The 21885-nt window shown below is 40.4% G+C and overlaps 1 protein-coding gene across 2 annotated transcripts; it reads left to right on the forward strand.

The window, feature by feature from the left end:
* The first annotated feature begins 643 nt into the window (after positions 1 to 643).
* Positions 644 to 21318, forward strand: LOC132130700 (probable helicase senataxin). 2 transcript variants are annotated; one of them, XM_059542493.1, is made up of 25 exons: positions 644 to 837; positions 3677 to 3880; positions 7976 to 8183; positions 8887 to 8996; positions 9073 to 9292; positions 9809 to 9919; positions 9997 to 10171; positions 11172 to 11265; positions 11392 to 14976; positions 15134 to 15230; positions 15382 to 15555; positions 15629 to 15852; positions 16205 to 16357; positions 16486 to 16642; positions 16735 to 16836; positions 16921 to 17033; positions 17135 to 17206; positions 17292 to 17441; positions 17716 to 17823; positions 18117 to 18292; positions 18809 to 18901; positions 18976 to 19134; positions 19959 to 20054; positions 20184 to 20271; positions 20380 to 21318. In XM_059542493.1, the coding sequence occupies exons 2-25, from the start codon at positions 3686 to 3688 to the stop codon at positions 20872 to 20874; spliced, it is 7155 nt and encodes a 2384-aa protein (XP_059398476.1). In that variant the 5' UTR covers positions 644 to 837; positions 3677 to 3685; the 3' UTR covers positions 20875 to 21318. The 2 variants fall into 2 exon arrangements, with proteins under 2 accessions (XP_059398476.1, XP_059398477.1); XM_059542494.1 differs by having other exon boundaries at positions 644 to 833.
* Positions 21319 to 21885: the final 567 nt, after the last annotated feature.

Below are 21885 nucleotides of genomic sequence, written 5' to 3' on the forward strand. Positions count from 1 at the left end.
GATCACTCTTCATAACATTCTGGAGTATATTCAAATTCCTATTATAAAAACTTAAGCAGCAACTTTTCCAATTTCCAATATTTATGTAATTCTCAAAACTTTTGGCCACGACTGTAGCTATCAATCTTGGAGAATAGAAATAAAGGATAGAACAGGATCTTTAATATCTGTTAATCTGTTAATCTCACAGCAGCAAAACTGTTCCAATATTGATAATAAATCAGCATTTTAGAATGATTTCTGAAGGATCGTGTGACACTGAAGACTGGAGTAATGATGCTTTGATCACAGGAATACATTATATTTTAAAGTATATCGAAGTAGAAAACCATTATTTTAAATTGTAATACTATTTCACAATATTACTGTTTTTTCTGTACTTCTGATTAAATAATTCAGCCTTGATGAGCAGAAGAAACTTCTTTCAAAAACCATTAAACCTTAACTTTTGAACTGCGGTGCAAAACAAAACGAATTATTATTTACACCTAAACTACTCCTTTAACAATTAATGTGTGATTATCATCCTCCTGTACGTGATTTCATCACGCGTTTTCCTAACTATCCAGAAGGCCAGTTCAATAACTCTAGCGCTTTATATATCGCCAAACCTGCAGCTGTGGTGCTGCGCATGCGCGATGGACAGACACGCCTCCCATAGTGACGTCACAGCGGCGCGACTCAGGCGTGTTTTCACGGAGGAAAGCAGAACCGAAAGGAAGAGAACATGTAAAACACCCTTGTGAGGGGACATAAGGGATTTACAACCGTGCCAGTGTGGGAGTGAGATGAAACAGCCCTGAAAGACTCAAACTTTCCTCCGTTGGAGCCGTGTAGGTAACGCGTTTGTTTGTTTTGAATGCGTTTCTCATGTTTACATTTGATTTGGTTTTGTTTTTAAGTGTGCATTAGAAGTCCGCTCTTCCTTCTGCAGGGACTTCAGTGTTTATGGCTGGAACAGGCCTTTAGTTAAAAAGTAAAGGCTCCGTTTTGTCTATTAAATATGACATTGGTTTTAGTGAAAAGTTTGCAGCTTTCTGACTTCCTTAAGCGTATGCATTCTCCATAGTGTCGATAATAGTAACATGTGTGACTCAAACAATGCTTTATCTCATAGTGATTCAGTGAGTGCCTGTTGGCTCTCAGCTCGTGACTGTGTAATTGCTTTGGTTTGTGTAAAATGTATGCAAGTCCGGGCAGGAAACCCCACACTGGAATCTGATAAGTTTCGTTTCGTGGGTGTGTGGGGTGTTTATTATTATTATTATTATTATTATTATTATTATTATTATTATATATATATATATATATATATATATATATATATATATATATATATATATATATATATATATATATATATATATATATATATATATATTTATTTTTTTTTTTTTTTTTTTTTTTTTTTTTAGGATAACTCCAAGGCATTCAAGAGATATTCCTATCCACTGATCTGACCTTCAGAAGTGGTTTCTAATCATTTTAAAACTTATAGATTCATGTTCATACAGCTGTAACTGCAGCTGACACTATGCTAATGTACACACCCATGTTATACTGCATGCATAATATGGTCTTTGTACAAACACACAGTGGAGGCTGTAGAACAGGGCACATTCTTAACCTTGATTTGTTTAGTTATTAGTCAGATTTCAAGTGTGTGGGAACACTCTTGTAAAAGCGTGACACACCAGACAAGTGGCACTTCTGTAATGGGTATTAAGAATTTTCTCCTCTCCACCTGCCGGTGCGGAGTCTCAAATCTTTGGGTTCCAAGTCTGTTTCTTTAACCATTAGGCCGCAAGTTCCCTGATCTGGAGTGTACAGTCGTGGCCAAAAGTTTTGAGCATTACATAAGCAGCAACTTTTCCAATTTCCAATATTTAAGTTTTTATAATGGCAATTTGCATATACTCCAGAATGTTATGAAGAGTGATCAGATGAATTGCATAGTCCTTCTTTGCCATGAAAATTAACTTAATCCCAAAAAAACCTTTCCACTGCATTTCATTGCTGTCATTAAAGGACCTGCTGAGATCATTTCAGTAATCGTCTTGTTAACTCCGGTGAGAATGTTGACGAGCACAAGGCTGGAGATCATTATGTCAGGCTGATTGGGTTAGAATGGCAGACTTGACATGTTAAAAGGAGGGTGATGCTTGAAATCATTGTTCTTCCATTGTTAACCATGGTGACCTGCAAAGAAACGCGTGCAGCCATCATTGCGTTGCATAAAAATGGCTTCACAGGCAAGGATATTGTGGCTACTAAGATTGCACCTAAATCAACAATTTATAGGATCATCAAGAACTTCAAGGAAAGAGGTTCAATTCTTGTAAAGAAGGCTTCAGGGCGTCCAAGAAAGTCCAGCAAACGCCAGGATGGTCTCCTAAAGAGGATTCAGCTGCGGGATCGGAGTGCCACCAGTGCAGAGCTTGCTCAGGAATGGCAGCAGGCAGGTGTGAGCGCATCTGCACGCACAGTGAGGCCAAGACTTTTGGAAGATGGCCTGGTGTCAAGAAGGGCAGCAAATAAGCCACTTCTCTCCAAATAAAACATCAGGGACAGATTGATCTTCTGCAGAAAGTATAGTGAATGGACTGCTGAGGACTGGGGAAAAGTCATATTCTCCGATGAAGCCCCTTTCCGATTGTTTGGGGTATCTTGAAAAAGGCTTGTCCTGAGAAGAAAAGGTGAGCGATACCATCAGTCCTGTGTCATGCCAACAGTAAAGCATCCTGACACCATTCATGTGTGGGGTTGCTTCTCATCCAAGGGAGTGGGCTCACTCACAATTCTGCCCAAAAACACAGCCATGAATAAAGAATGGTACCAAAACACCCTCCAACAGCAACTTCTTCCAACAATCCAACAACAGTTTGGTGAAGAACAATGCATTTTCCAGCACGATGGAGCACCGTGCCATAAGGCAAAAGTGATAACTAAGTGGCTCGGGGACCAGAATGTTGAAATTTTGGGTCCATGGCCTGGAAACTCCCCAGATCTTAATCCCATTGAGAACTTGTGGTCAGTCCTCAAGAGGCGGGTGGACAAACAAAAACCCACTAATTCTGACAAACTCAAAGAAGTGATTATGAAAGAATGGGTTGCTATCAGTTAGGATTTGGCCCAGAAGTTGATTGAGAGCATGCCCAGTCCAATTGCAGAGGTCCTGAAAAAGAAGGGCCAACACTGCAAATACTGACTCTTTGCATAAATGTCATGTAATTGTCGATAAAAGCCTTTGAAACGTATGAAGTGCTTGTAATTATATTTCAGTACATCACAGAAACAACTGAAATGAAGATCTAAAAGAAGTTTAGCAGCAAACGTTTTAAACTAATATTTATGTAATTCTCAAAACTTTTGGCCACGACCGTTCAGTAGTTTTGTATGAGCACATATGATTTGAGGACACTGAGTTAGCTTCTGTAGGGAAAGTGCATAATCCAGTTTGTCCTAAACCCGACATCCCTTTAATCCACTGTTATTTAACGCCCAGATGAAGAATATATCTAAGTGCTATGAAAACTGTATTTGTGTAACGAGCTGCTAAAAAGATGAATGAATACATTTTGGAGAATGTGGAGAGAGGCATGTTGCAGAAACGCATTGTGTAGATTCCTTGATCCATTAAGATTGCATTAAGTTGTCCGTGTCTGTGTGTGCGCAGGTGATCGTGATGGAGAAGTGTCTGTGGTGCACCACGTTCCTGGAGGTGGAGGGAGACGTGGCGATCGTCACCATGTTGCGTCGCTACAGCTCAGGACAGCTGTCTGAGCGAGAGATGGACTCTCTGAATGAAGACCTCAGCTGCTGTCTGGAGTGTGTGGTGGAATATCATCGAGCCAGAGACAAGGTCCCTGATCTGCACAAGGTACTCTGCAAAGGGGGAACAGAAGTGCTTCTGAAGCTTCATCTTAACGCGGACAGTTTAATGCAATTCGGAGGTGGTGAAAAAGATGCAATTAGCGTTCAACGGTTTACTTTCATACTGCGGTGGGTCAGAGCAGGCTGAATTTCGTCTGTTTGCACTGAATTTCAAGCAGGCACAGAGCAGGTGTGTAAAGACCTGGAAAAGGGTTCATTCTGATTCAAGAATCCTCCTGAAGCCTTTTCACAAGCAGTTGCAATTTTCCACTTTTTAACATTGTGAATTCCTTGGGGAAAAGGGGGGAAGAAACCCTCAAGTCACAGAGTTCAGATGCCAAAATTTGACTTTGTTGGAGAAAACAAATTTGAAATGCTTGTGGAACATCTGACGACTTGCTTGGGGTTGGGTTTTTTTTTTTTTTTACACTTGAGCAATGATTTCATTGCATGTGTTCTCCACTTCCCCTCCGTTAACTCCCCATTACTCCTTAATTCTCCTGCCACTGTTTTCACTTAACTAATTGGCTATTTTGTTCCTTCATTTGTGTTTGCAAGGGAAGCAGACTGCCAACTTGTCTGTCAATACATTACAATTAAGTAATTATTCAGTGCATTTGCCTCTGTTTTTATTTTTATCAAAATGTTGATGGCCATGTGAACCAAAAGAGCAACTGCGGGAATAATGGTAAAGTTAACATCCAATCAATTTCAAGTTATCACAAAAAAAACAAAAACATTATTTTATTTTAGTGCAAATATACATGCAAAAAATGTTCCTCTTCATCACGGTAGGAGCCTAAACATTTTCTTCTTCTTCTTCTTCTTTTTCTTTCGGCTGCTCCCATTAGGGGTCGCCACAGCGGATCATCCGTCTCCATACCACCTTGTCCTCTACATCTGCCTCTTTTACACCAACTACCTGCATGTCTTCCCTCACCACATCCATGAACCTCCTCCTTGGTCTTCCTCTTTTCCTCCTTCCTGGTGGCTCCATCCTCAGCATTCTCCTACCAATATAATTCATGTCCCTCCTCTGCACATGTCCAAACCATCTCAATCTCGCCTCCCTCACCTTGTCACCAAAACGTCCAACATGCGCTGTCCCTCTAATAAACTCATTTCTAATCTTGTCCATCCTCGTCACTCCCAACGAAAACCTTAACATCTTCAGCTCTGCTACCTCCAGCTCCGCCTCCTGCCTTTTACTCAATGCCACTGTCTCTAACCCATACAACATCGCAGGTCTCACCACAGTCCTATAAACTTTTCCTTTCATTCTTGCAGATACTTTACTATCACAAATCACTCCTGTCACTCTTCTCCACCCACTCCACCCTGCCTGCACTCTTTTCTTCACTTCCCTAACACACTCTCCATTACTTTGCACTGTTGACCCCAGGTACCTGAACTCCTCCACCTTCTTCACCTCTTCACCCTGTAACCGCACCACTCCACTGCCCTCCCTCTCATTTACGCACATGTACTCTGTCTTACTCCTACTGACTTTCATTCCCCTCCTCTCCAGCACGTACCTCCACCTCTCCAGGCTCTTCTCAACCCGCTCACTACTCTCACCACAAATCACAATATCATCCGCAAACATCATAGTCCAGGGAGACTCTTGTCTGACCTCGTCCGTCAACCTGTCCATCACCACTGCAAACAGGAAAGGGCTCAGGGCCGATCCTTGATGCAGTCCAACCTTCACCTTGAACCAGTCTGTCGTTCCTACTGCACACTTCACTGCAGTCACACTGTCCTCATACATGTCCTGCACCACCCTCACATACTTCTCTGACACACCTGACTTCCTCATACAATACCACAGCTCCTCTCTTGGCACTCTGTCGTACGCTTTCTCTAGATCCACAAATACACAATGCAGCTCCTTCTGTCCTTCTCTATACTTCTCCATCAACGTTCTCAAAGCAAATATGGCATCTGTGGTGCTCTTCCTCGGCATGAAACCATACTGTTGCTCACAGATGGTCACCTCTTCTCTCAGCCTGGCTTCCACTACTCTTTCCCATAACTTCATGGTGTGACTGATCAACTTAATTCCCCTGTAGTTACTGCAGTTCTGCACATCTCCCTTATGCTTAAAGATCGGTACCAGCACACTCCTTCTCCATTCCTCAGGCATCCTCTCACCTTCCAAAATCTTGTTAAACAATCTGGTTAAAAACTCCACTGCCATCTCTCCTAAACATCTCCATGCTTCTACCGGTATGTCATCTGGTCCAACTGACTTTCCACTCTTCATCCTCTTAATTGCTGCTCTCACTTCCTCCTTACTAATCCTATCCACTTCCTGCTTTACTAACACCACATCATCCAACCTTCTCTCTCTCTCATTTTCCTCGTTCATCAGCTGCTCAAAATACTCCCTCCATCTTCTCAACAAACTCTCCTCACTAGTCAACACATTTCCATCTCCATCCTTTATTGCTCTAACTTGCAACACATCCTTCCCAGCTCGATCTCTCTGCCTGGCCAATCGGTACAAATCCTTTTCTCCTTCCTTAGTGTTCAACCTCTCATACAGCTCCTCGTATGCCTTTTCCTTGGCTTTCGCCACATCCCTCTTTACCTGTTGCCGCATCTCCTTGTACTCCTGCCTACTTTTCTCATCACCCTGTCGATCCCACTTCTGTTTTGCTAACCTCTTTCCCCTTATGTTCCCCTGCACTTCCTCATTCCACCACCACGTCTCCTTGTCTTCCTTTCTATTTCCAGATGTCACACCAAGTACCTTTCTAGCTGCCTCCCTCATCACTCCTGCGGAAGTTTCCCAATCATCCAGCACCTCTTCACCACCACCTAGCCTCTGTCTGACCTCTTCCCTGAACCTCACACTACAGTCTTCCTCCTTCAGTTTCCACCATCTTATTCTTCTTTCAGTCCTTACTCTCCTCCTCTTCTTCTTCGTCTCTAAGAAGCCTAAACATTTTATACTCTGTTTAATCCAGCTTCTGCTTCTGAAATCTAAAGAAATTTTAAAAAGGTCTGTTGATATTAGTTTAGTCTTGTATACTCTACCCTTCAACAGTGTACACTACAAACTTGTGTAAAGAAACCCCCCCTCCCCCCATTTCAGCACTGGTTTCTCTCCACATTTAAAAAAAAAAAAAAGCTGAAAAAGTGAGTGTGGTGTGCAGAAAACACAAATGCACTGCCCTTTGCACAAATGCACTTTGTTGCACCTCTGAGAACTTGAGACTTATTTTGTGGCATTTATATAAACCTTTTGACCGGCTGTGTGTCAGAGCTGTAAAAAGTTATGCTCCCCAAGTAAATGAATCGCATTTGTGCCAAACTCTTATTACAAAGGGAAAAACAAACGCTCATGACCCTTTAAAAGGTTAAAGGGGAAAAACTGGGCACCATCCACCAACGACTGCGGATCACACACTACCAAACGTCCCGGTCGCAACAAACTTGCACAGAAATCCATTCCTTCTGTGCTTCACCCAAAATGCTTAAATTAATGCTTTAGGAAGGTAAAAAAAAATTAACCATAGCCATGGAAGTAAATGGAACCAGTGAACGCTGTAACTAAATCTGTCTAGAGTCGTCTAGACATAAGTTATCTATAGCCGATTAAGTCAAAATAATCATGTAGTCTGTTTTTGTTATGCCAAAAATAAATGCTTGTTTCAGTGCAGGAAGTTGCTCTGTTTTTACGATTGCTTGGATTCATGGCTGTTTTTTTCCAATGTGGTGTCATCAATTCAATACAACCAAGATGTAACCATTCCTTATTTACATGCACAACAATGATAGATTTTCAGGATAGATTGAATGCATGGATAATCCATTACAAGACAAACCATATGTTAAGTGAACATTTTCTAGTAGTGGAAATTCCAAATTATGCATTTAGTAGATTCTTTCTACCTTGGGGTTTTTTGTCATGTTTCTGCTCTGCACATCCCTTCTCTAGCTTGCTTTCTAATCTAAATGTTTAATTTAAACTGGCATTGTATGTTATGAATATTGTTTGCTTAATTTCTCATTTGGAAGTAATTTTAAATGTCTCAAAAAGGTGAATGTTTAAGCTTGCATGTGACGTCATAAACCCCAATTCTCACTCTTGCAGCGTTTGTGGGAAATGGAGAAGGCTCGACTCATGCATCTGTTGGGAACAGTTCTGGACAAGGAGCTGGAGGAGGATGATATCTTTATTATCGAAGATGATCACGAGGAGCCGGTGTCGAAGATCTCGCCTGCAGAATTGCACGACCGCCTCCGTTTCCCGCTGTTTGAAGTTCTGAAGTACCCGTACCTGCTTTGCTACCGTGATCTGTGTAAGTCCTGGTGGCTACAGTTTTGATTACATTTTTATAGAAGTGGTCTTAATCTCTTGAGGCTCGTATGAGTTTTAAAGGCCTTGTGGCTTACATGACTGAGATTTTGCACACTGCATGCAAAGATTAAGACCTTGACCGCTCCCGTGTACAAAATGCCTCTGAAGAGGGTTAAATAATCCCAAGATTAAAGACGTCAAGAGAGGTAATTAATAAAAATAGAAAGCAAGGGGAGGAACATGCATTAAAGTGTGCCTTATTGGACAAAGACTGATAACAAAACACCATAAGAATGGAAGCTTGGAAAGCACCAATTCAGATGGTCAGCTGACATCTTGGCTTTTGTCTTTTTTTTTTTTTTTTCTTCTGTTATATTCTTAGCCCTCTGTTAATAAAGGTGTCAAAGAGCTAACCATGTAGTTAGACGTTATTTTTAGTGCAAGCTTAAATGTTAGTCGACTATGATTACCGTGCATTTCTACCAATTACAATCCATTTCCTTTGAGGGATAATTTACTCCAAAGTCAGATGACACAATATGGAAAATAATGTAGTCGGCTAGTGACCGTGATGCAAACATCTAATGCAGATGGTACTTGATTTATATTTTAGCTCCCATGCAAAAATATTTGTCAGAATGTCAAAATTTTCCGACCAGATCCAAAGCCTATAATAACTAATAAGTGATTTTCATTCTCTACAGGTGATTTGGTGGTAAAAGCCTTGTGTAAGCTGCAGGATATGAAGCAGTCTTTGACTGTGTTTGAGAAGTATCAAGGAACTTATCTGCTTCTCGTTCATCCCAACAAACAGGTAATTCTGTCAAAAAGCCATTTTGTGTGAAGCTGGTATTTTGGTAATTAATTGTTCTTCTACCTTTCAACTCCAGGTGCGCCGTTGGGCAATCGATACAGCAAAGACCATGAAGAGTGTGGATCGGGATGCCTACTATGACCTTCAGGAGATTTTCTTTTGCATGTTTTATGTCATTGAGCTTGGAATATCTTTGGACTTTCCAGATTTGGAGCCAGAGTCTTATGCAGGGGGCACTGTACAAATGCTGCCCTCTCACCTCTATGATTCACAAAATAAGAAGAACTACTGGCTAGGTCTGTTGATTTTAGTTTTCTATATGAAAATCCTCTTTTCATAGTGGCCTTTCATTTTTTTTTTTTGTTACTTAACTTTTACAATATGAGATTGGGATGTTCACTTTATTTTATATTTAATTGTATTCCTCATTTCTGTTCAGCTAAGATTTCATCCTGCAGTTAACTCTTTCCCTAACAATTTTATTTTTTCCCCAACACCCCAAAGTTTGCATGATCTTATACCTCTTAATGGGTTTGACATTTATATTTGGCATTTTTAGATTTGTAATGGCACCCCTACCAGTGGAAAATTTAGTCCGTGGCAGTGAAAGTGTTAATATAGAAACTGAATCTTTGAAAGTGAGGATTTGTTTTGCTCTAGTGTCTACCTACTGTAAAATGGGTGTCTTAATCTGGAAACTTGCTGTATAGGACATGGTGTCAGGTTGACCTGGAATTGGCATAATTGGTTCTTATTGTTCATCATTTGGTGAGTGTCACCTTTTTGAAGTCATGCTCTTTTGCGCTCTACAGGTATCTGTATGTTACTAACACAGCTCAGCGCTGAGGCAATGGACTCCCTGTTCATGGGACAGTTTAACATCCCACTTTGCATACTCAACACAATGGAGGGGTTGAAAAATGGTATGTCGTGCTTTTATGATGTGGTGGGATACAGTAGAATAAAGTTGGTCCACTTAAAGTTCCATTGTGTTTTTCAGAGGACAATCCAGCTTCTGACCCATTCTGGCCAGCCCTTCACTGTTTTATGGTAATTCTGGACCGACTTGGTTCTAAGATCTGGGGTCAGGTTGACCCTAATATGGCTTTCCAGACAATCACTGGAGCAGCCAGCTATGTTGCGGAAATAAGGAACATACAGAAAAAAACCATGCGGTAAGAAAGTCTTGAAGAGTTTATGCAATGCTGAAATGAGGTCATTGGATGGGAACAATGTTAAAGTCTGTGTAAAGCAATATTAAATGTGTTCCGAGTTTGTCACGCCACAGATAGTTAACCACCCAGCCAAATTGTGAATGATAGAAGTTGGTTATCAAAATATTGAAAAAATAACCGGTATTCTCTGCTCAAATGCTGTCAGTGCTGAAACCACACCAACTCACGGGAAAGCTGCCGCCTCTCTCAACTATCAAATACTGCTACAACCTGAATGGATACTCCTCCTAGCAGATTAATTGGATTTACACAGCCCTAAATGCATTTCTGTCATGAAGGCATAGCTAGCAAGCAAACTGCAGTCTGTAGTAACTAATGGTAATGACAGTAACTCGAGATTGAGCGGATTTATTTAGTGCGTTCATGCTCAGTGGCTCCAGTGCATCGAGACATTTATTTCAGGCCTGGCCAAAAATCCTGAACACAAAAATGGTGAGAAACTATTTAAAGGTCTACATTAACTCCACAATTCAGTGCTACATAGTTCAATCTTTGTAATGTGGTTTCAGCATTTCTAACACTTGTGTTGAGAAACAATCTCTGAATTGTCTTTACACAGACTTGCACTTGTCACGGCTTGTCCATTGGTATCTAAAGGCAATCAACACTAATTTTGAAAAATGATGTAAAGTGGTTTGCTTTTAAAGAATAAAATGCAGAATTTGGGGCAAAATGAAGCATAATCGACTCCTTGAATTGAATTCCTCTATTTACACTAAATTTGGATCATTAAAGATGAGCTCTATAATAGCTGCAAAATGACACCCATTAACCATGAATATAAAAAGATATTTTAAAACGGTGCTTTAATTAAAATGTATGCTTGAAAGAAGCTCACGAAGCAAATTAATATAGTAGTGCAATTTGGACCGTAAATTGTTGTGAAATTTGGTAATGTTGGGTTTTATGAAGTTATTTTTATTTATTTTTAAATGCACAGGGGCATGGTTAAAGTGGAGCCTGAATATGATGACAATATGGTGACTTGCAGTCAGATGGTGTATGACTGTTATGCCTCCGAAAAACCAAACCAAGTAAGATTTCGGTTTTGATGCCATTCGCTTTATGCAACTAATATTTACTGCACTCTTGGTAGTCTTTGCTTTTAATGTTTGTTAGGAAAAAGCTGAATATTGTTTTCCCTTCTATTCATTGTGTAGGCATCAGGTTCGTTGTCCAACAGTGGTATTTCCAGCAACTATATGATCTATGAGGATATGCAGTCTCTTGTCACTGTGCTTGATTCTGAAATGGGCCAGAGCATGCGTGTATATGGAAGCACTTTTCTATGGTTCATTCCATTTGTCCGTTCCATAATGGAACTTCCAGAGCTCAACGCTTCCTATATTAGTGAAGTCATCCACTATCTTTGTGATAAGATACGAGAAAGTCGACACATGCTAACCGGACAGACAAGCGTGTGCGATAAAGTGACCGAGTTCTTCACTCGTATTCTTATTCAAATTGTTGAGCTACATTCTGCTGAAGGGCGAATGGGAATACTTTCTCGCTGTGCCCAAAAGTGGGTGGAAGAGATCGTCTTATGCATTATCCTATTGGATGAACCACATGCACCACCAGACAGGATGGGTGGGTTTTACGGAGTCAGTTCAACCTCATACAACCCTGGGATAGTCGGAAGACAGCCTGCATCTGGAGGTGGCATTGGTGCCATAATTCCTGGCTGCATGAAACTGATTCGACTACTGCTGAAAGAAGGGATAAGGAGATCTGTCCCAGGCTCAACCCTCTTTTTTAATCGGCTTATGCAATTGCGTGGAGTTGCAAACAAACGATGGAATCTAACGCATTCTGAATCTGATGAGCTTCAAAAGTGTTTGTTGAGGGTTGTCCGGTTAATGCCAGAAAGACCTGCTTCTCAACTCTCTGTTGTTCCACCATCATGTGCACCATCAGTGGAGGCAGCTACAAACACTGTTATTTCCAGAAATTCAGTACCAACCCTGCATCAGCAACAACATGAGGGCCAGGAGGGCCAGGAGGCAGGACCAAGCAGAGCAGGAGATGCATCTGCTTTTATCAAAGAGGAGCCACTTTGGAATTATGGAAATAATATCTCCGAGGATATCTGCAGCCGTCTTGAGGAAATTGTAAAGGCTAAGAAAGAACCCCCTGACCCAGTGTCAATTTCAAAGCTGAGAATACCTGTTCAGTTGGAACGTATTAAACCAGATCTGGGTAAAGTGCAGGAAATTCGATCCAGATTAAATGATAACCAAAATTTGTCAAAGATCAAAGCCATTGCCGAACAAAAACCCGATGAGTCCTTAAAACCTTTTCACTTGAAATCAGTTAAAGTGGAATGTGGTTTTGGAGCTGCTGAGGAGGATGATGACGATGAACCCCTTGATGTCAGACGAACCAGTTTGATAAAATCTGTCAACCACAAAGTTGAATCTAGCGACTCCGAAATTGACAGTAGTGCTGTTGGAAAAACTCATAACAGGTCCATGGGCAGCTCAACGCAAAATGTGGAGTCCAGTACCATTGTCATCTCTGATTCTGATAATGATGAAGGGCCAGATGACGTCCTAAGGTCTCCAGAAGATCATGTCTTGCCTGAGAGCCCGGGTCGTGATTATGATGATCTCAGTGAATCACAGGTCTTTGAGTTTGAGACGCAGCAATATCTGCCATCTTCTTGGAATACTTCAGATTTTGATGCATCAGTCTTGACGAAGAAGCCAAAATCAGACCAACTACTCAAACCACAGGTGGATAAAGCTCCCTGTGAAGCATCTCCAAGTTCAGAGACTGAACTAATTCCAGAGGAGGACATTGAAAGGACCTGTCAGCAAGCAGAAGATAAGATCATAGAACAGCAGCAGCAGCAGCCACAAGAGCCAGTGGATTCAAGTGCATCGTCACTGTCCAAAGCATCCAGTACTGCAGAGAGCTGGGATAAATTTGGCAAACCAAAACCTCTGCTGGATCAGATAAAAGAACCGCAGCAGCTACAAGAGCCAACGGATTCATGTGCACCGTCACTGTCCAAAGCATCCAGTACTGCAGAGAGCTGGGATAAATTTGGCAAACCAAAACCTCTGCTGGATCAGATAAAAGAACCGCAGCAGCTACAAGAGCCAACGGATTCATGTGCACCGTCACTGTCCAAAGCATCCAGTACTGCAGAAAGCTGGGATAAATTTGGCAAACCAAAACCTTTGCTGGTTAAAAGTGCAAAAACCACTCCATCGGATAAGAAAAAGCCATTGATAATTGATGCCCTTGCTCTTAAAATCAGGTGCCACCCCTGGAAACGCAACTCCACATCTCAGGATGAAGAGGAACCTTCCTCTTCAACCACTCCATGTGGTACATCTTCCTCTCCATCATCCAGCTGTGTTTCCTCTCCTTATTTTTCTGCCCCCAGTTCACGTGGCACCCCTGCCATTGTTCCGCCAAAGAAAGTGCGTAAAGTTGTTGAGCCAGAATCAACAGCAGAGCGTTTGGGATTAAAAAAGAAGGAAAGGAAAGCCTTTGAACTTTCTCAGCGTTCCCTGGATTGTGTCGCTAAACTGAGGTGCCATGGTCAGAAAGTCCAGGTAGAATCACAACAGAAGATAAGGCGAGTGCGTCGAGTCACTAAGACTTCTCCACAGAAACGTATTGTAAAAGGCAACAAGAAACTTATGGGGTCACAAGATATTCAGTTTTTCAAGCAAATTCGTGAGAAGCATCAGAGGCCAACAACATTAGCTTCCAAACCAGCAAAGATCAATCAGCCAGGTGACGTGCATTTGCCAGAACATACAGTTGCAAGCAGTGAAGCTGGTGATTTCTTTCCCTATCCTCTGCTGGATCCTGATAATGAAAATGATGAATCAGAAATCGGTTCTAAAGGTGATTGGGTTGGAAGTGATAAGAGAATAGAATCCAAGTACTTCCAAGCCAGTGAGACTGCTGATGTAAACCAGGAAGAAAAACCTACTCTGACATCGGAGGATGATGAAGAATGGATGGTCCTCACTCAGATGGGACCCACTGATATGGAACTGTGCTCTCAAATGGAGCCATTGGAGGAAGATGAAGAACTCTTTCTTACCCAGAGAGATCCAGTTGACATGGACATTGATCCAGATAGTGAACCGGATACCCCAGAGCAACCAGTGTTGACACCTAAACCTATACAGACTCCTATTGGTGGAAATGATGATCATTTGTTCTTGAAGCCTAGCATGTCACCTATGTCTCAGAAAAAGGCCAAACCTTCTACCACAAAAATATACACCCCCAGCTCTCGCAGTGCCTCACTTGTCCATGAAATGGAAAAAGTAGCTAAGCCTCTTGTTGCTAATGTTGCAAAAGCGAAGATTCCCCGACTGCCCCCAGCAATGCCACCTCCAAAAACATTTCAACCTCTCCAGCCTCCACAACTCCCAAAGCCACTTCCTTCACAACAATCTCCTTATGCTCCTTTGTTGGTCCATAGTACTAAAATAAGCTCTACCCCAGATCCACCATCTTACAAGGTATACCAAAGACCTGAGACTCCACTTAACAAACCAGTACCTGCAATGGATCAGAGCCCAAAGTTTGACCTTTTGGTCTTGACCCAAGCAATCCTTAAATGGGATTATAGGATGCTTGCCAACTACAAAGCATTTGGGAGTCCAAATGATCTATGCCAACTACCGCTGAAGAAGGTGCCAGTTATGTTTCCCAGCTACATGGAGTACTTCAACACCTTGTATCCCCTGCTGCAAATTAATGCATTTGAAGAGGTGGGACTAAATCTTATTTCTGTAATGCCTTAATATTTGGATGTAGTTGGGACTTAATCTTATTCAGTTCATTTGTTCTTGTCCTGCTGCGTAGCATTCTATTACAAAGGTAAGAATTGGACTTTGTACCAGTGTTAATGTTAATCATTTTCAATAGATGGCTAGTGAATGGCTCAAAGAGGGCCGAGTCCAGAGTCACCTAACAGTCCAGGGTATAGAATACAGCAATCGCACAGCTAGTGCCAACTTCACAGGTAAGTCCAGCCATGTTGGGCAGTTCACCTTCTGATGTTCAGTAAAGGGTGTTCTGATACAATTACAATACTTAATTGTTTCAACTGGGGCGTGTACTTTCAAGTATCGACCCTTTCATGAAGTTTTACTATTTTTTATTTTTTTTTGTAGCAAGCATTTCTCAGGAAATTGATACGAAACAACTGTACCCAAAAGAAAGTGACCTTGTGCTACTTTGGTTGCCGGACAACACTGGAGCATATGCCCATAATGAACCTCATTTCCATGAACCACATCCTCATTTCGGTTATGTGTCCCGGTCCAGTGTTTCTAATAGAGGTCCAGGTGTGTGACTCGTGTTGTGCCCTTATGGATTGTGTATATTTGTCCAAGGTCTCATTACTTTGTCCCTCTTCAGGTTCCAAGTTAACCCTTAACTTGACGATTCAAACTCGTGGTAATGTATCTTCGGTGAATTCCCAACCTGTACTCTGTGAAGTTATTGGGTCATTGATCAGCACTTTCCGGGAGTTCAATGCACTGTGTTCGCTGCGAAATGGACCAATGTTGCGACCTCTTCTTAATCCACATGCATCTTATTTCACACACACTCTGGACAGCCCATCGCACCTGGATTCACCAGTGAGTTTGGGTTTATCTGAAGCAGTTTTCCTAGTACCAGGGATTTAAAGCATTGCACATTTTGAATGTCACCTTTATTTAATGCACCTGGTTCAAATCATCCCTTCTTTAACAGAGTTCATGAACTAAACTGGGTGTGTTGGATAAGGGGTGCAAACCAAATGAGCAGTGCTTAGCTAGAAGCATTTTTGTCCAAATTTACTTGTAGAATGTTTTGGACAAAATGTAACCCTAGACAACTGTTCTTTTTCATGTTTGAATGAATTTGTAAGTACAATAAGTGAACCTGAATTTGATCCCACATGTCATAATGTACGCTCTCTCTTTTGCCATTTCTTTCTTTACATTCCAGGAGTTCAACAGGGACCAGGCAAGAGCAATAGCTTGTGGTCTTGCCATGATACAGAGAACGCATAAGACCCCAAGATTTCTCCTTATTCATGGTCCTCCAGGAACCGGGAAGAGTAAAACCATTGGTGGCCTGTTGTACAAACTTCTGTCTTCGGTAATTTAGTTTCAGTTAAACTCAAGATATTTTTGAAAAATGTAGGGATCTGGAAATGACCCCATTTTCATTCTGAAAGTGAGCTAATCCTTTAATCTGCAGTGTGTTTTGTGTTTTTATCTGGTCAGGGTGCTAACAGTGCTGCTTCTGTGGGGAACCTTCACTCAAAGTCTCGAAGGACCCGTGTTCTTCTCTGTGCACCCTCAAATGCTGCCATCGACAGTCTGATGAAGAAAGTCATTTTGATCTTTAAAGAGAAATGCCGAAACATCAATGCTCCTCAAGGTTCTCGGCTTGCACACACATTGACCACTAAAAGCATTCATGCCATATACTGTCACAATAGAGCATGTTTCACACAACACTTTTGTGTACAGGTAACTGCGGTGACATAAACCTGGTACGATTGGGAAATGAAAGGACCATGTCGAAGGCACTAAAACTTTTCAGCCTTGACTACCAGACTAAAGCTAGAGCACGTGAGAGAAATTCATGCATTTACATTTCAATAGTTAATGCATATGCATGTCGTTTTAATGTATAAGCTTTGTGTGTGTGTGTAGAGCGAGCCCAGCAAACTTTAGAAGCTGACATAAACAGGCGGAAAGAGCAACTAGACCAAAACATTGACAATCTCTCCAAACGATGTGCAAAGACGAAGAAGGATTCTTCTGAAGTAATGCATCCTCCAAACGCGGTTTTCTAAAAGACAAAGAATATGAATATCACATTTTTATTTTAATGCAGTCTTTTTAAACCTCATTGGTTTGTTGACAGTTCAAGATGTTGATGGAGCAGAAGTTGCAGTTTCTGAAGGAGAGAGAAGGACTGAGTCGGCAGATTAAAGAGGTAAACGGTCACATTTGTTTACAGTTATGTTTAAGAATTCTTACAATATTAATACAAACAAACATACCTCCTGTTTCTATCTTAGTGTTGGAGTAGGCGACAGGAAAATCAAGCTTTTGTGTTGCAAAATGCTCATGTGATCTGCTGCACGCTCAGCACCAGTGGCAGTACTGTCCTCGAGAGCACTTTCCGTCGTCTCGGAAATGAAATGTTTAGCTGTGTCATCATCGACGAGGTTTCAAAATCTATTTTAGTTTTATTCCATTTAAATGTTAACTAAAGTAGTATCATTTTACTTTATTTACCGTAAACTGAATCTCTGCTAGTGAAGAGTTAAGACAAGATAATTAAGACTGCATAAGGTTCATAATATCATATTTTATTTGCCCTTTCATGTAGTAAACCTATCAGTGTTTATTAAAATAATATAAGGTTTATCATTATAAATCCACTCATGCTCCTCTAACAAATATTTCGTTGCCACTTTGTTTATCTTTGCACATTTGTAGGCTAGTCAGGCTAAAGAAACTGAGACTCTGATTCCCATGATGTACCGAAGTCCTTCTGTAATCCTTGTTGGTGATCCCAACCAGCTTCCACCAACGGTTGTCTCCCAGGTAACTCACCATTATAGTCAGAGGTAATACAAGGTTTGTTTTTGTTTTTAACCCATAAATGGTTAGAATTTTCTGTTTAGGTTTTTCTTTGTTTTTTTTTTTGTTTTTGATCCAATGTTTGCTAATAATATAGCATAATGAGTGATTTCTAAGTCCATTTATTAATTTTTCTAGGCTACGCCAATTTAGTTTAAGGGTTTCCAGAACTACATAAGGGTTAAATATAAGTGACCATAAATTTAAAGCTGCATAAAATAATTATTTCAATTTTGCGTGTGTCTGTGTTTCAACAGAAAGCAAAGGAGTTTGGCTACGACCAGTCTCTTATGGCAAGGTTATGCAGAAGTCTTTGTCAGTCAAACCCGCAACCCTCTCCCATCCTCCTGCTCAGCATACAGTATCGCATGCACCCAGAAATCTGTGAATTCCCCTCCAAATACATCTACAACAGCGCTCTCAAGGATGACTGGTACGCACACCCTGCTCCTTGTTGGTTTGGAACGTTTCAACTTGTGTAGCGTGGGAGAGAAAAGAGAATGTTCTGGAGTCAGACTCCTTGTCACGTTTATGGTGTGTAGGCAGGGGCAGTATGGTCAGGAGCAGACGACTATGACAGAGTCTGAATTAAGACTCCTCAGGTTGCAAAAGGCGGGCGTACAAGGTGTTGTGTTGTACAAGCTCAGACGAGCTTGGGAGAAAATCGCAGATGCTCGCATGGTCATGGCTTATATCATGTGAGAATAATTATGGGCTGATCTGAGAACGTTTTTTTTTTTTTAAGCTTTTGTCTGTGGCTTCAATGTTTAAACAAAGGGTAACAGTCTTGCTCTATTAACAGTTGCTATGTAGTTTTTTTGTTTTGTTTTTTTCCCCTTAAGAGTATCTTTTAGCTAGTAATTCATCTGCATTGGGAGTGTGGCAAAAAGTCACATTTGCACGCAAGTTCATAAAGTAGAAATATTGACTTCTGATTTGTGTCCCTCAGTGAGACTGCTCAGAAGCGCTGTTCCCTCAGCTGGCCCTTCAAGCCCTACAAAGTGTTCGATGTGACTGATGGGATAGAAAAGAAGGAGAAAGGGTAAGAAGAGGCTTTACGCCTTTACTACTTTTTTATCTGAACCGTTAGTTGATTTTGTTTTTCCATTTGGTCAGTTCCTTTTCAAACAACAAAGAGGTCAAATTGGTCTTGCTGCTGTTGAAGCTGCTGATCAAGAAGCAGTCTGATCGAGTGGGCATCATCACACCCTACAATGCCCAGAAACAATGCATACTGGAAGCCATCAGGAGTTCAGGCCTCGATAAACAACTTCAGTGAGTGTTCAATGTCCAACTTTACTTAAAAGACGTTTTTCAAAATCTTTCAATGTCAATTTCAGCTTCTAAAACAACTTATTTCAGATTGCCAAAATGAGTAACAATAAGCATTGTGCTTTTGTATCTATTACGGTTTAATTTTTATTTGATTTTAATTTTTTTTGGAACCATGAATCTTGGAAAAACTGATAATTTGACATCTTACCAAATGTTAGGAGTTGTTGATGATGATGATGATATTATTATTTATTTATATATAAGAAGTCCTTACAGGATCCTTGAAGTGCTCATCAAGCCTATTGTGTGTGTAATTCTATTGCAGTTTTAAAATAACTTTGTAATTTTATTCCTGATGCAAAGCAAAATTTTCAGCAGCCATTAATCATCAATGTCACATCAGCGTTTTTACAAAAATATGAAGTGTAATTAACATTTTAAATCTTAACATTTTATTATCTTTGTAAAATTTATACTAAGGATCACCGTTCATAAATGAGCAGCAATGATTTTGGGAAGATGTGACCCTGAAGACTGGATTAAGGATGCTGAAAATTTGTCTATGCATTACAGGAATAATTTACGTTTTACAATAGGTTTACATAAACTGGTCTTTTCAATTGTACTATTATTTTACTATATATTTATATATATGTATGTATGTATGTATGTATGTATGTGTTTTTTTTTTTTTTTTTAATCTCAAATAAATGCCATTTTGGGGGACAAACTTCTTTTTAAAATAAATGTGCAAAATCATAATATTCCATGTGTGTGTGTGTGTGTGTGTGTGTGTGGTTAAATAACGTGTAATTGTGTTTTAGGGTTGATGTGGATACTGTCGATGGCTTTCAGGGCAAAGAGAAGGACTGCATAATTGTGTCTTGCGTGAGAGCCAGCAGTGAAACTGGTTCCATTGGGTAAGTGTGCATATTCTTTACATAATACATTTATAATATTTGTATAATATTTATTTATATATATATATATATCTTAAATATTCATGTTGTTGGTTCAAATATTGCATTTTCTCCTTTTTTCTTTTTAAGGTTTTTGGGAAATCGGCAGAGAATGAACGTTACCATTACCAGAGCCAGATTAAGTCTCTTCATACTGGGACATCTACGCACACTCAGGGTAACACATGCATACAGTATTTATACATTCATTTGCCTTGACCCACCACAAGAGCTGCTGTTGTGTACTTCAGACCGATTTTAATGATGTTTTAATGCATTTCTGCAGGAACAAAGTGATTGGGGAGCTTTGATTGAGGATGCTAGGAGACGTAAATCTATAATCAAAACCATGCAAAACGATTATGAAAGTGACGTCAGGCAGATTCTTAAATCAGAAAGAGAGCCGGCGGCTCGCAGTCTCTCTTTTCCCCCAATCAGCAGACCAAGCACTGTGACCACACCTGTTATACATGCACCTGTGGAAACGGGCCCCGCCCCTATGCCCGTCCCCCAGCGTGACATGAGCAACATGCCGCGGCTAATACCTCTGGAATGCCCTAATAACCCACAGATCAATGAAAGGCCCAGAGACCCACGGTTTGCAGAGCCATGGCCAATCAGAGAACGGAGACCAGACAGAGATGGGCGGGGCTTACCCGGGTCACGCCACTCAACAAACAGAGCTAATTCATGTGAAGCTGACTCTAGACGTACTGGCCAATGTTCCAGATATTCTTCAAAACACAGCGGTTCTTCACCTTCAAAACGACACAAGAGATAAATAAACTATCCCTGCTTTTATTTGTGCATTAAGAGATTTTTCTTCATGTCTTCTCCATGTTTTGAGTACCCACTGTGCACAAGGGTTTTTGTTAAACTCCTCTTTCTCCGGGCAATGGCTTAACAATTTGCTTGACGAATTCGTTTGATGGCAGTGCTTACCTAATCTTGGACCCTTTCTCACCATCTTTTGCTTCTAAATGAATATTACACCTCTATTTTATGCATGAAGAGGGATGTTTGGTTGGTTTTGGATTTATTTTTATTTTTTTTTGACCTTGTGCTTGTTTCTAGAAAATATATAACAATTTTTATTTTTTTCTATTTGAGTCTGTATAGTTTGTCACTTTATTTAAATGTAACTATGATTTAAATGTTTTTGCAGATATGGATTTGGTGTGTAAATGTGTTATATATGAATGCAGTGCCGTTTGTGTTTCACTGGTTGTTTTATACTGAGTTTTAATATACTAGAATATTTTTGATTGAGCTGTTAGAATAATTTATTTTTAAGTAGGCTAAATATGATTAGTCACTATAATTCTGGAGAAAGCCAAGAACAGCACCAGTACTGCTTAAAATTGTGATTTCAAATATAAAATGCCATGTTGTGTTTAAGTTGTGAATGAAAGTTAAGTTTGAAATTGTATATTTGAAGTATACAAGCCAGCTACCTGGCGACTGAAAGATTGGCCGTTAATTTGGATTTTTTCTTTTCTTTTTTATCTTGTGTGTGAGACCAGTTATACAAAATTGTATGAAGAGGACTTTGTTTTGTACAGATGCACTTTTTGTAGACCGGAATAAAAAAAAAACTTTTTTTTTTTTTTAATTTGTATCGTGAGAATCACTGCACCTTTGTGTCACTATTATTTTTGACAAACTGCATATGTTAGTGATGCACTAAATCATGGTGCCCTCCACGGAATTTATAGAAGTACCTTGAAATGGGTGAATAATACTGGGTTAAATTAATGCTTATCACTCAATACCACTGTGCCTCCATCTGTAC

The sequence above is a fragment of the Carassius carassius genome, chromosome 47, assembly GCF_963082965.1.
Source record: "Carassius carassius chromosome 47, fCarCar2.1, whole genome shotgun sequence".
NCBI classification, from domain to species: Eukaryota; Metazoa; Chordata; class Actinopteri; order Cypriniformes; family Cyprinidae; genus Carassius; species Carassius carassius.

Coding starts and splice junctions, on each gene's coding strand:
- LOC132130700 (XM_059542493.1), top strand. CDS start 3,686: ATGGAGAAGTGTCTGTGGTGCACCACGTTCCTGGAGGTGGAGGGAGAC. Junction 3,881..7,975: donor AGGTCCCTGATCTGCACAAG/GTACTCTGCAAA, acceptor TCACTCTTGCAG/CGTTTGTGGGAAATGGAGAA. Junction 15,556..15,628: donor TGTTTCTAATAGAGGTCCAG/GTGTGTGACTCG, acceptor GTCCCTCTTCAG/GTTCCAAGTTAACCCTTAAC.